We start from the raw sequence: 11,595 nt of genomic DNA, 5'->3' as shown, positions 1-11,595 counted from the left end.
TAAAAACCCCTGCCGATAGAAAACCTGTTTCAGGATAAAACAATCCGATCAAGGGAAAAGAGTGCAACGGTCGTTTCGAAGATGTTTGTGGGGTTCCATATTCGACCGTCCTAGCAATAATACCGCATAAGCATTGATACATTCCAGTTACTCGGAAGCTGTTCGGCCTCCATGGTACCAAGCTTATAGGAGCCTTTGCCAATTATTCCGAGGACACGGTACGGTCCTTCCCAATTTTGGCCCAGCTTCCCTTCATTAGGGTTTCTGGTGTTGAGGGTGACCTTCCTTAGGACCAAGTCTCCGACTCCGAAGTATCGGAGATTCATTCTCCTGTTGTAGTATCTTTCGATTTTTTGTTTTTGGGCGGCCATCTGAACCAGCGAGGCTTCCCGTCTTTCGTCGAGCAGCTCGAGGGCCGTTGCCATGGCTTCACTATTTGACTCCTCGCCAGTGTGCTGGAATCTAGCGCTTGGTTTTCCGGCCTACACTGGCATCAGTTCCTCAGCGCCGTATACTAGGGAGAAAGGTGACTCGCCGGTGCTCGATTTTGGAGTTTTTCGATATGCCCACAACACCTCGGGCAGTGTTTCCCTCCATTTTCTCTTGGCGCTTTCCAGTTTCTTTTTCAAGTTTTGGATGATGGTTTTATTTGTAGATTTGGCTTGGCCGTTTGCACACGGGTAATATGGTGTCGACGGGATCCTCTTGATTCCGTTGTCCTCGAGGAACTGCATTACCTTGCTCCTAATGAATTGCCTCCCGTTGTCGCACGTTATTTCGGACGGGATCCCGAACCGGCATATGATATGTTCCCATATAAAATTGTTGACTTCCTTATCTCTTATTTTCTCGAAGGCCTGCGCTTCTACCCACTTTGAGAAATAGTCAGTCATAAATAAGATGAATCTTGCCTTACCTGGCGCCGTCGGTAAAGGGCCGACAATGTCCATCCCCCATTTCATGAATGGCCATGGTGATAGAATGGAATGCAGCTGTTCTCCGGGCCGGTGGATCATGGGGGCAAACCTCTGACACTTGTCGCATTTTCGGACGAATTCCCTGGCGTCTTTCTCCATGCTGTTCTAATAGTAGCCCGCTCGGATCACTTTTCGGACTAAGGAATCGACCCCGGAATGATTTCCGCAGGTGCCCTCGTGGATCTCTCGAAGCACGTATTCCGTGTCGCCCGGTCCCAAGCATATCGCCAGGGGACCATCGAAAGTTCTTCTGTAAAGGGCCCCGTTTTCGTCAAGTGAGAATCGGTCCACTTTGGTTCGCAGGGCCCTTGACTCTTTTGGGTCTGTGGGCAGTTTTCCGCCTTTCAGATAAGCGATGTATTTGTTTCTCCAGTCCCATGTCAGGCTGGCAGAGTTAATTTCCGCGTGACCTTCCTCGGCCACAGATTTGAACAGTTGAACAACGATTCCGGGGAGCAGGTCTTCTTCTTCGGCGGAAGATCCCAAGTTTGCGAGGGCATCAGCCTCGCAATTTTGCTCTCCGGGTATGTGTATTAAGGTCCATTCTTTGAAACGACACAACGCGATTTGGATTTTGTCTAAATACCATTGCATCCTGTCTTCTCGAGCTTCGTAGCTTCCATTTACTTGGCTTACCACGAGGAGCGAGTCGCATTTTTCCTCGACGATCTCGGCTCCCAAACCTTTGGCCAACTCTAGACCTGCAATCATAGCCTCATATTCGGCTTCATTGTTAGTCAGTTTCATGGTTTTTATGGATTGTCTGATTATGCCGCCAACGGGCGGCCTCAGGACTATACCGAGTCCGGAATCTCTTACATTTATGGCACCATCTGTGAACAGGGTCCATACCCCAGAGGAAGTGCCTGATTTAATAAAAGCTCTTTCTCTACCTCGGGCACGAGGGCTGGCGAGAAGTCGGCCACGAAATCTGCCAGGATTTGGGACTTAATGGCAGTCCGAGGTTGATACTCGATGTCATGCCACCCGAGTTCGATGGCCCATTTGGCCAATCGACCTGATAGCTCAGGTTTATGCAGTATACTTTGGAGGGGATAAGTTGTCAGGACATAGATACGGTGGCACTAAAAATAAGGCTTCAGCTTGCGCGAGGCGGTTATTAGTGCGAGAGCCAGTTTTTCCAGATGGGGTTACCAGGTTTCGGCGTCCACCAAGGTGCGGCTTTCGTAATAAACAGGAAATTGCGTACCTTGCTCTTCTCGGACCAATACACCGCTTACCGGTATTTCGGATACAACTAGGTACAGGTATAGTGTTTCACCCTCCTCGGGCGTGCGCATCTAAGGCGGGGTGGACAAGTATCGTTTCAGTTCCTCCAGGGCATGTCGGCATTCTGAAGTCCACTCGAAGTTGTTTTTCTTTTTAAGCAGGGCGAAGAAATGGTGGCTTTTGTCTAACGATCTTGATATGAATCTGCCTAGGGCCGCGATCCGCCCCGTTAATCGTTGGACGGCTTTTACGTTGTTTACCGCCGTAATCTCTTCGATGGACTTTATTTTATCGGAATTGATTTCGATCCCCCTGTTCGAGACCATGAAGCCTAGGAATTTGCCCGAGCCTACTCCAAAGGCGCATTTCTCAGGATTGAGCATCATGTTGTAGCTTCTAAGGATGTCAAAGGTTTCATGCAAATGGGTCAAATGGTCCTCTGCGCGCAGGGATTTTACTAACATATCATAAATATATACCTCCATTGATTTTCCTACCTGGTGCTCGAACATTTTGTTAACTAGCCGTTGGTACGTTGCTCCCGCATTTTTTAGCCCGAAGGGTATTATGTTGTAACAATATGTTCCGTATTTTGTGATAAACGAGGTTTTTTCCCTATCTTCGGGGTTCATCTGGATCTGATTATACCCCGAGTAGGCATCGAAAAATGTGAGGGTCTCGTGGCCGGCCGTAGCATCGATCAAGTGATCGATATTGGGCAGTGGGAAGGAATCTTTTGGGCACGCCTCTTTCAAGTCTTTATAGTCTACGCACATTCTTAGCTTATTCCCTTTTTTTGGTACCACTACTACGTTTGCCAGCCATTCGGGATACTTTACCTCATTGATGGATCCAATTTTAAGGAGTTTCGCCACTTCCTCTTTGATGAAGGCATGTTTCACCTCGGACTGCGGTCTCCTTTTTTGCTTCACGGGTTTGAACTTGGGGTCAACGCTTAATCTGTGGGAAGTTATCTACGGTGGGATACCTGTCATATCTAAATGGGACCAAGCGAAGCAATCGATATTATTACTGAGGAATTGAATAAATTCTGCCCTGAGTTCGGGGGTCAGCCCCGTACCCAAGTATACCTTGCGATCCGGGAGGTGTTTGATCAAAACGGTTTTCTCCAACACCTCGACTGTTGACTTGGTTGCGTCGGACTCTTCGCGAGCGACGAAAGTCCGGGGTGTGAAGAAGTCTTCCTCGTCGTCTTCAAGGGTCTGCGCGCTTCCCTCCCCGTCCAAGGCCGGGTATGCGGGAATTGTCGTCTCGTGGTGGACTACGAAAATTTCCCTCCGTACTTGCCGTTCCCCATATATGGTCGTGATACCGCCCCTGGTAGGAAACCTTATTACCTGGTGCAAGGTCGAGGGCACGGCCCTTATGTTGTGTATCCAAGGTCTGCCAAGTAGGGCGTTGTATTTCATGTCACCGTTGATGACTTGAAACTCGGTGTTATGGGTCGTGCCGGACATGCCTATCGAGATAATGATTTCTCCCTTTGTTTCCTCTCCAACCATGTTGAAACCGTGGAGGACCCGAGAGGTGGGGATGACTTGATTGAGCAATCCTAGCTGTCCTACTACTTCTGACCTGATTATGTTGACCGAGCTACCTGGGTCCACGAGCACACGCTTTATTCTGGTGTTGTTTGAGAGAAACGAGATGACTAGAGCATCGTTGTGCGGTTCCATCGTAGCCTCGAGGTCCTCCTCGCTGAATACGAGGATTTCTTCACACGGGCACTCCCGGGCCGATCCTTCCTCTGTAGAGGGTGTCCTTGCTCGTTTGAAGACGCGCCCTCGGGGGACGTCGGCTCCCCTAATAATCATATGGACGTCGGCTTCTTGGTCGGCGTGAGAAGTTTCGCTGACTTGCTTTGCGTCCTGTGAGCCCGCGTTCGCTAGTACTAGTCCAGGTGTGTTATCGGGATTCTGTAGTAGTGCTCCGGCGGCCGGGATAGCTACACCATTTTCCCCGTGATCTTCGAGGCAGTCGTTCTCAACTCTGTTTACTGAGCCAGACATTTTTACCTGAAATCAAAGGATCTTGGACAAGAAAAAGTGTGAAAGATGATATGCGCTTGTGTAATGAAACTAGCAAGAAAATAATCACTATTATTTTTAGCCCAATGGTGGGCGCCAAACTGTTTACCGTGAAAATGGTAACGACAATTAAATTTGTAAAATGGGACTCTAAAAATACGTGATCTATTCTTGAGCTAGTTGTTAGAGCAGATGATGCTAATAAGATGTAATTTAACGATGGAGCGTGAGTCAAAACGAGATAATGATCGAACCGGAGGGCCTGCTACCTGGATGTAGGTTTGGTCGATGGGGGCTTCGGGGTTGACCTCAAGATTGAGCTCGGTCTATCGGGGAAAATTGAGGGTAGTATAGCAGTTAGAGATACGATCAAATAAAGCTCTTTATAGCCGAAACTAAATTATACGATGAAGAACACATATAAAAATGGAGAGCACATATAAAGGCGAAGGATATCGAGGTATCCTCGGATCAGTGGGAGCCAATAAGTTTTTAGTAAGAAGAGAAAGAGAGAGAGTGATATTATTGCACTTGTGGAGAAATGGAGTAGCATTTAGGTACTTGATTTTCATCTCGATTGGAGGTACAACCCTGAGTTATGGGTGTGTGAAGAATCTTTTCATGTGTTCTAGTTGGGAGTGACGTAAATTTCATATTACGGTATGAGTTCAGACTCAGGAGGATTAAGTGACTGCGTAATGTTTATGACCATGGAAGCTATACAGAAACGTTAGTTTGAGGCAAACAGGTGGGGTTATCTCCTACGGAGTGTTCTGAGGTTGTGTGATCCTTATGTTGTCTGTTAGAAGATCTCATTCACAAGTGAAATATATGTGTTGAAATTTAAACTTGGGTCGCTTAAAAGAGTGGGGTTCAACTGTTACGAGGGTGAATGCGAGATTTGCATAAGATTTAAAGTACTAGATGGTCTGTGTATCACGAGCTTATGAAGGATTGAGTTTAATCACACTATGGTATATAGGTAGCAATAAAGTATATGCATTATGAGTTATTGTGTGTGTTTTGATCTATGACTTCGAGCCAAGTGGGGGAGTCTGCTATTGATTGGCTGATTGCACGGTTATGTGCTATGTTGGTTTCAGTTTGAGGCGTGCTGGTGAATCAGTTATGGTTTGCGGAGATTAAGCCCGAGGATGGCTCGAGTAAAGGAAAAATTTTCGACTAAGGTAAGGTTATATCATGCTTCATAGGTGTTTGAGAATCATGGAATGTCTTGAGTTGTTATTGATAAAGAATGCTTAGTGCATAGGAAAGAAAAGTGGCATGGTTGCATCAAGGTAAGGTTATATGCTGCAGTGTCAGAAGTGCTAATGAGGCGCAGGTTGTTTGGTTCTTTTGATCGGGCTAATTGCAGTTTGGGTAGAGTGGATGACTAGAGAGAATGGTTCTAATGAGTTCTGGGTTTTACATGTAACAATTGGAGATTTTCAGGTGTATAATTTGGCTAGAAACTGAGGTTTTTTCATTTGGAGGGTGTCAAGACTTGAGTCATTTCTATATCAATTATGGGATTCTATACATCAGCATTAGGAAGGTAATGTCTTCAGGTTCGCAGGAAGTCTTTTCAGGCTAGGTATTCTGAATGTGGTGCTCTTGGGAATATTTGAAAGAGAATTCAGCGGGTTGTGAGCCTTAGACTGTGTGGTATCATGCTTGGGTCTCGTGTGGTGAGTCTGGGTTGAAGAATTGCGATGTTATAGTAAGAAGCAGTATTAGGTTAAAGGTAAATCAGAAGGAAGCTCGGATAGAAGGGATAGTTTGGTAGTATGCTGAACCAGTATGGCAAGGATATGATTAGTTCTTTGGATGTTTGCGAGGTAATGAGCTTTTACAGGTGTTTCATGGCAATGCTCTTAGGTTTTGGGTGGCCTGCGTAGCTCGGTTCAGTTAGAAGTATTCAGTCATGTCAGCTTTGGTTTTGTCATAAAGGGAGACAGAGAGTTCTTCATGATTTCTACTGCGATTAGAGATGCATATTTTCTGCGAGTGTAAGAAGCAAGGAATGTGTAGAGATTTTCTTCTGAATGGAATCAATGGAAAGTTCTTGGTTGGTTGAGTACATAGTTGTTCATGGCTCGGAAGAGATATGAAGTTCTCATGTTATCCTAGGATGGTATGGTATATGCGGTATGTGTAGAGGATTGAGATTGTGTGTGTAAGGTTGCGGTTTAGTTCTGAAAGGAAGGTCATAAAACTCTTAGGCAGCGGGCAGCTTCAGATAAATTGAGAAATGTGTTTCAGATGATTAGGGAAATAATCTTCAGATGATTAAGGAAATAGTATTGCTAAGTGGGGTGATTTGACGAGGGTATATGTTTTAGAAAAAGGCAATGTGATTAAGTTGATGGTACATCATTAGTATTGCGACACTTTCTTGTTGAATCGACTGCTGACATTCGGGTTTGCTTGGTGGTACGGAAGAATCATTAGAGTATCTCTCGTTGGAATGATGGGGTATTAGAGGTGTGTTGTATACTCGGACGGTGGAATTGGGATCAAGTATGGTGATTCGTGTGTTGTACGGAGTTGGAGACTGGGAGTTCTCATATTCAAGCTATGTTGTGGTTGTGGTCGTGTCTATCGGCATTGTTTAGTGACTATCGGGGTTTGGAGACTCGAGTGAATCTTTTGCTGCTGGTATGTTAGATTTTGGATGTAATATTAGGTATAGACTGTTTGTCTTCGTGTTGTGTTATTCCGGACTATTGCGCTAAGGCGGCACTGTTGGCTATGCCGGGAATGCCACGGATCGAGGGCGAGGTTCGACGGATTATGTTCTTAGTAGGGTGGGTTTATATTTCGAAGACCCAACGGATGACTGGGAAGGATTGTCTTTCTTATTGGGCTTTTGTGATGTATGTCAGTGTAGAGACTCCTACCATTGATTCAGTTTTGGTGGTGAGGGATTTTTCGGATGTGTTCTTGTGGCCGGGCATGTCGCCGGGCAAGGTTGTTGATTTTGGTATCGATTCGATGTCGGGCACCGTATTGTATGGACGGCAGAGTTAAAGGAGTTGAAGGAGCATCTTCAGGATTTCCTTGATAAGGAGTTCGTTGGCAGGCCAATGTGGATGCGTGTTCTAACTTGAGTCGGCTTGGTCGGCTCCGAATTGTATTGTTGAGGGATGTGTTGACTCGATGGTTATCGAGCTTATTAGTAATCTGGGAAGATCTATGAGTTACCTTTCTATGTTGCGAGGTGTTATGATTTGTTAATTACAGGCACATATGGTGCGGTTCTATTGAGGTTTCATTGCAGAAGTCGAGCGGGAAGAGTAATTGGGTGCTGCTTGGTGAATGGCGTATCGGTTATGTCCTTTCGGGTTTGTGTGGTTTATGTTATTTGCTCACCGTGGGTATGATGATTTGCTTGGGTTCCAGACATCAGATTGCGCGTGGTGGTCTATTTCGAGCATGGTGATCTTGAGGTACAACTCTTTCATTTGAGTCATTTTCATGATTTGAGTATGTTCGGACTGTTGCTTATTGGTGCGCGTATTGCGCAAGTTGTGACTTTAGTCTGTATTGAGGTGTCATGTCACCAGAGTAGTTGTGTTGGATTAGATGAGATCGTTGGGATCACTAATGAATACAACGAATTCGATTTCAGCATGTTGGAAGGATAATATCGAGGTTCGGCTCGGAAATTCGCTATGGTCTTTGTCAAGGGAGAAGTAATTTCATGAATGGTCGATCAGAGGAATGGTTTTGGCTTACTGTGTGTTTTATTTATCATTGGCAATACATGAAAGTGCTGGAATGAGACTTTAGTTGATAAGAGGTTTTCCATCGGTACTCGGTTGTTATGTGCAGCGGCTGTGATTAGAAGTTATCGCTACAAGTGTTTGAGTTATGTGGTATATCATGTAATTGCACCTGAGGTTGCAGGTATGGGTTATTACAGCTTGTTCGGGCTTATTCAGTGCATAGATGTGAGATTCTGATCTTGTGGATGATTTCTGAAGTAGAAATGTGGTTCTAAGGTTCATGGGCTAGGTTGGACTGTGAAATTTCAGTTTCATTGTGTTATCGGACCTATATGAGATAGGGTGACGTGGGATCAACCCAGGGTATATGCATGGTAAAGTTATTCAGCGATTGGTGGGCTTTTGTAACAACTCCGGGCACGTTCGAGGACGAACGTATGTTTAAGTGGGGGAGGATGTAACGACCCGATCGGTCGTTTAGAGCTCTTGCACCTTGCTCGCTAGTTCTCAGGCATGACCTGCCCCGTATGATGTATTGAGACTTATGTAAATTGTTGGTTTTGACTTTCAGGGTAATCTGAATGAATTTGGAAGAACAGTTCTCAGTTTGAAGCTAAAAATTTGAAAGGTTTGACCAAGATTTGACTTGTTTGCATATGATCTCGGATCGAAATTTTTATGATTCGGTTAGCTTCGGGAGGTGATTTATGACTTAGGAGTGTGATCGGAATGAGCTTTAGAGGTTTGGAGTAGCTTTAGGCTTGAATTGGCGAAGTTGATATTTTGGCGATTTCCAGTTGATAGGCGAGATTTGGATATAGAGGTCGGAATGAAATTCCGAAAGTTGCAGTAGTTTCGTTATGTCATTTGGGATGTGTGTGCAAAATTTCAGGTCATTCGAACGTTGTTTGGGTGGGTTTTTGATCAAAAGCGTAATTTGGAAGAATTTGGAATTCTTAGGCTTGAATCTGGTGCAACTTTGGTGTTTTTATGTTGTTTTGAGCGTTCCGAAGGTTGGAACAAGTGTGAATGATGTTATGGGATATGTTGGCATGCTTGGTTGAGGTCCCGAGGGCCTCGGGTGAGTTTCGGGTGGTCAATCGGACCATTTCGTGTTGTTTGAAATTGCAGAAAACCAACTGAAGTGTTGCAGATAATTTGTTCTTCGCGTTCGCGGTCAGGGACCCGCGTTCGCGAAGGGTGATCTTCTGAGGTGCGACTTTTTGCCTTCGCGTTCATGTTTAGTGTGTCGCGTTCGCGATGTCGTGATGTTTGATCCTCCGCGTTCGCGAGGCCTGTGTCGCGTTCGTATATAGTAAGTAAAAGTAGATGGGGTCCCAGCCTTTTGTGCTTCGCGTTCGCGTAAGGAGGTCGCGTTCGCGATGGTTTGGAAAGCGGACGCTTCGCGTTCATGAGATGGATGTCGCATTCGCGTAAGGGAATTTTTGGTCAGCGGATTTTTGTGCTTCGCGAACGCGAGGCTTTGACCGCGTTCGCGAAGAAGGATTTTTATGCCTGGGCAGAATGTTTTAAAAGGGCTATTCCGCGATTTTGAGGCCAAGATCCTCCATTGTTGAGCGACTTTGAAGCTTGGGGGAGCTAATTGAAGAGGGAATTCAAGAAGATTTCTTGGATGTAAGATTTTTGAACTCAAAACTCGATTCTTGTGTGAATTCCACCTAGTAAATCATGAAAAATTTTAAGCCAAAAGGTGAAGAACTAGGGCTTGGAAATTTAGACTTTTGATTGGGAATTTGAAGGGGCAATTGAGGTCCGATTTTGATGTTCTTGGTATGAATAGACTCGTGTGAGGACGAGGTTTCTATTTATGTAACTTTTGTCGGATTCCGAGACGTGGGCCCGGGGGCCGGGTTTGAGCAAATTCGGGATTTGGATGTTAAATTGGATATTTTCGAGTGGGCTTCGCTCCCTTAGCATGTTTTAATGATTATGTACTGATTGTGGCTAGATTTGGAGCATCCGTAGGTCGATTCGTGCGGGCAAGGCATCACGGGCTAGAGTTTGGACCGGATCGAGGTGAGTAATGATTGTAAATGATGTTCTGAGGGTTTGAAACCCCGGATTGCACATCGTAGTGCTATATTGAGGTGAGGCACACGCTTGACTGTGACTTGGTCCGTCTCGATTGATGATTTTACCGTGTATTTGACTGAAATCTATTTGTTATCATCATTATTTGGGCTGAATGCCATATTTGGGCTTCGTGCCAACTATTTGAACCCTTCGGGGATGTTTGTTGATATTTTCTCACTGTTTTAACTTTACATTTGAACTCAGTCTTGTTATTTTCCACTGTTTTCAAAACTCAGCCATGTTCACTCACTTTTAATACTCAAATGATATTTAAATGATGTTTTAGGCTGAGAAACACTGTTTTACTGTTGCCGAGAGGCTTATGTGATTTTTGACTGAGTGAGGCCGAGGGCCTGTGTTGTGAGGATATCTTTTGGGTCGGGCTGCACGCCGCAGCGGTGATACACTGATACTAATGTGAGGCCGAGGGCCTGAGATATGTACGCCACGAGGTGGCTTGATTGATATGAGGCCGAGGGCCTAGATTTGATGCCACGAGATGGCTTGTTATTGCGCTTGGGCCGTAAGGGGCCCCTCCAGGAGTCTGCACACCCCCAGTGAGCGCGGGTACCCATTGTGACGTGAGATATAGCCCGAGGGGCTGGTATTGTTCTATGTGATTGCCCGAGGGGCTGGTACTGTTCTGAGATATTGCCCGAGGGGTGGATTTGTTAATATTGTGCCCGAGAGGCGAACCTTATGTGCTTATCTTTCTTATTTGCCTGTCAATTACCTGTTAAATTGTGTATTTGTGCCCGAGGGGCGGATTTCTGTGCTTATCTGCACTAGTTGTTCTGCATTCATTTGCACAACCGTTGAAAAAGTCATTTAAAAAGAAGTTTAAACTGAGCTAAAATGTTTTAAGGGATTTTTACAGCTTCATTGCTTTGTACTGGTTTTTGAACTGCTTCTATACAGCATGTTGATGCACTTTTCGTGATTTCTTACCATTCAGACTTTACTTATGATTATTACTCACTGAGTTGGCAGTACTCATTTTACTCCCTGCACCCTGTGTGCAGATTCAGGTATTTTTTGAGCGTGGTGGCAGTTGTCATTGGAGTTAGCAAGGTAGCTGCCTGGCGATCGTGGCTCTGCTTTCTCCCTCTTTATTCCTCCTTATGTAATATTGCGATTTTTCCGACCATTTCGGTCTTGATGTGACTAGACAATTATAGTAGATGCTCATGACTAGTGACACCCCGGTATCGGGCTGTGTTGGGTTGTATTCCGCGAATTGTTTTGTATTATCATCGTTATTTCTGAGATTATATCATGTTTTAGACGTAATGCTTATTGTTTAATTGCTTAAAAAAACTGGATTGGAAATGTGTCGGCTGGCCTTGTCTTCATGAGAGGCGCCATCACGACCGGTCTGGGTTTAGGGTCGTGACAAGTTGGTATCAGAGCCTAGGTTACATAGGTCTCACGAGTCATGAGCAGGTTTAGTAGAGTCTCGCGGATCGGTACGGAGACGTCTGTATTTATCCTCGAGAGGCTGCAGAACCTTTAGGAAAA

At 45.2% G+C, this 11,595-nt stretch overlaps 1 protein-coding gene across 1 annotated transcript in view; it reads right to left on the bottom strand.

The window, feature by feature from the left end:
* Positions 1-3,181: 3,181 nt before the first annotated feature.
* Positions 3,182-11,595, bottom strand: part of LOC109212591 — a 17,562-nt gene continuing 9,148 nt past the window's right edge. The window contains exon 6 of the mRNA XM_019376241.1: positions 3,182-4,173. Within this exon, the coding sequence (XP_019231786.1) occupies positions 3,182-4,173 (992 nt within the window). The remainder of the gene's footprint in view (positions 4,174-11,595) is intronic.

Source organism: Nicotiana attenuata, unplaced genomic scaffold (assembly GCF_001879085.1).
Source record: "Nicotiana attenuata strain UT unplaced genomic scaffold, NIATTr2, whole genome shotgun sequence".
Taxonomy (NCBI): domain Eukaryota; kingdom Viridiplantae; phylum Streptophyta; class Magnoliopsida; order Solanales; family Solanaceae; genus Nicotiana; species Nicotiana attenuata.
This window is presented reverse-complemented; position numbering and strand designations above follow the sequence as displayed.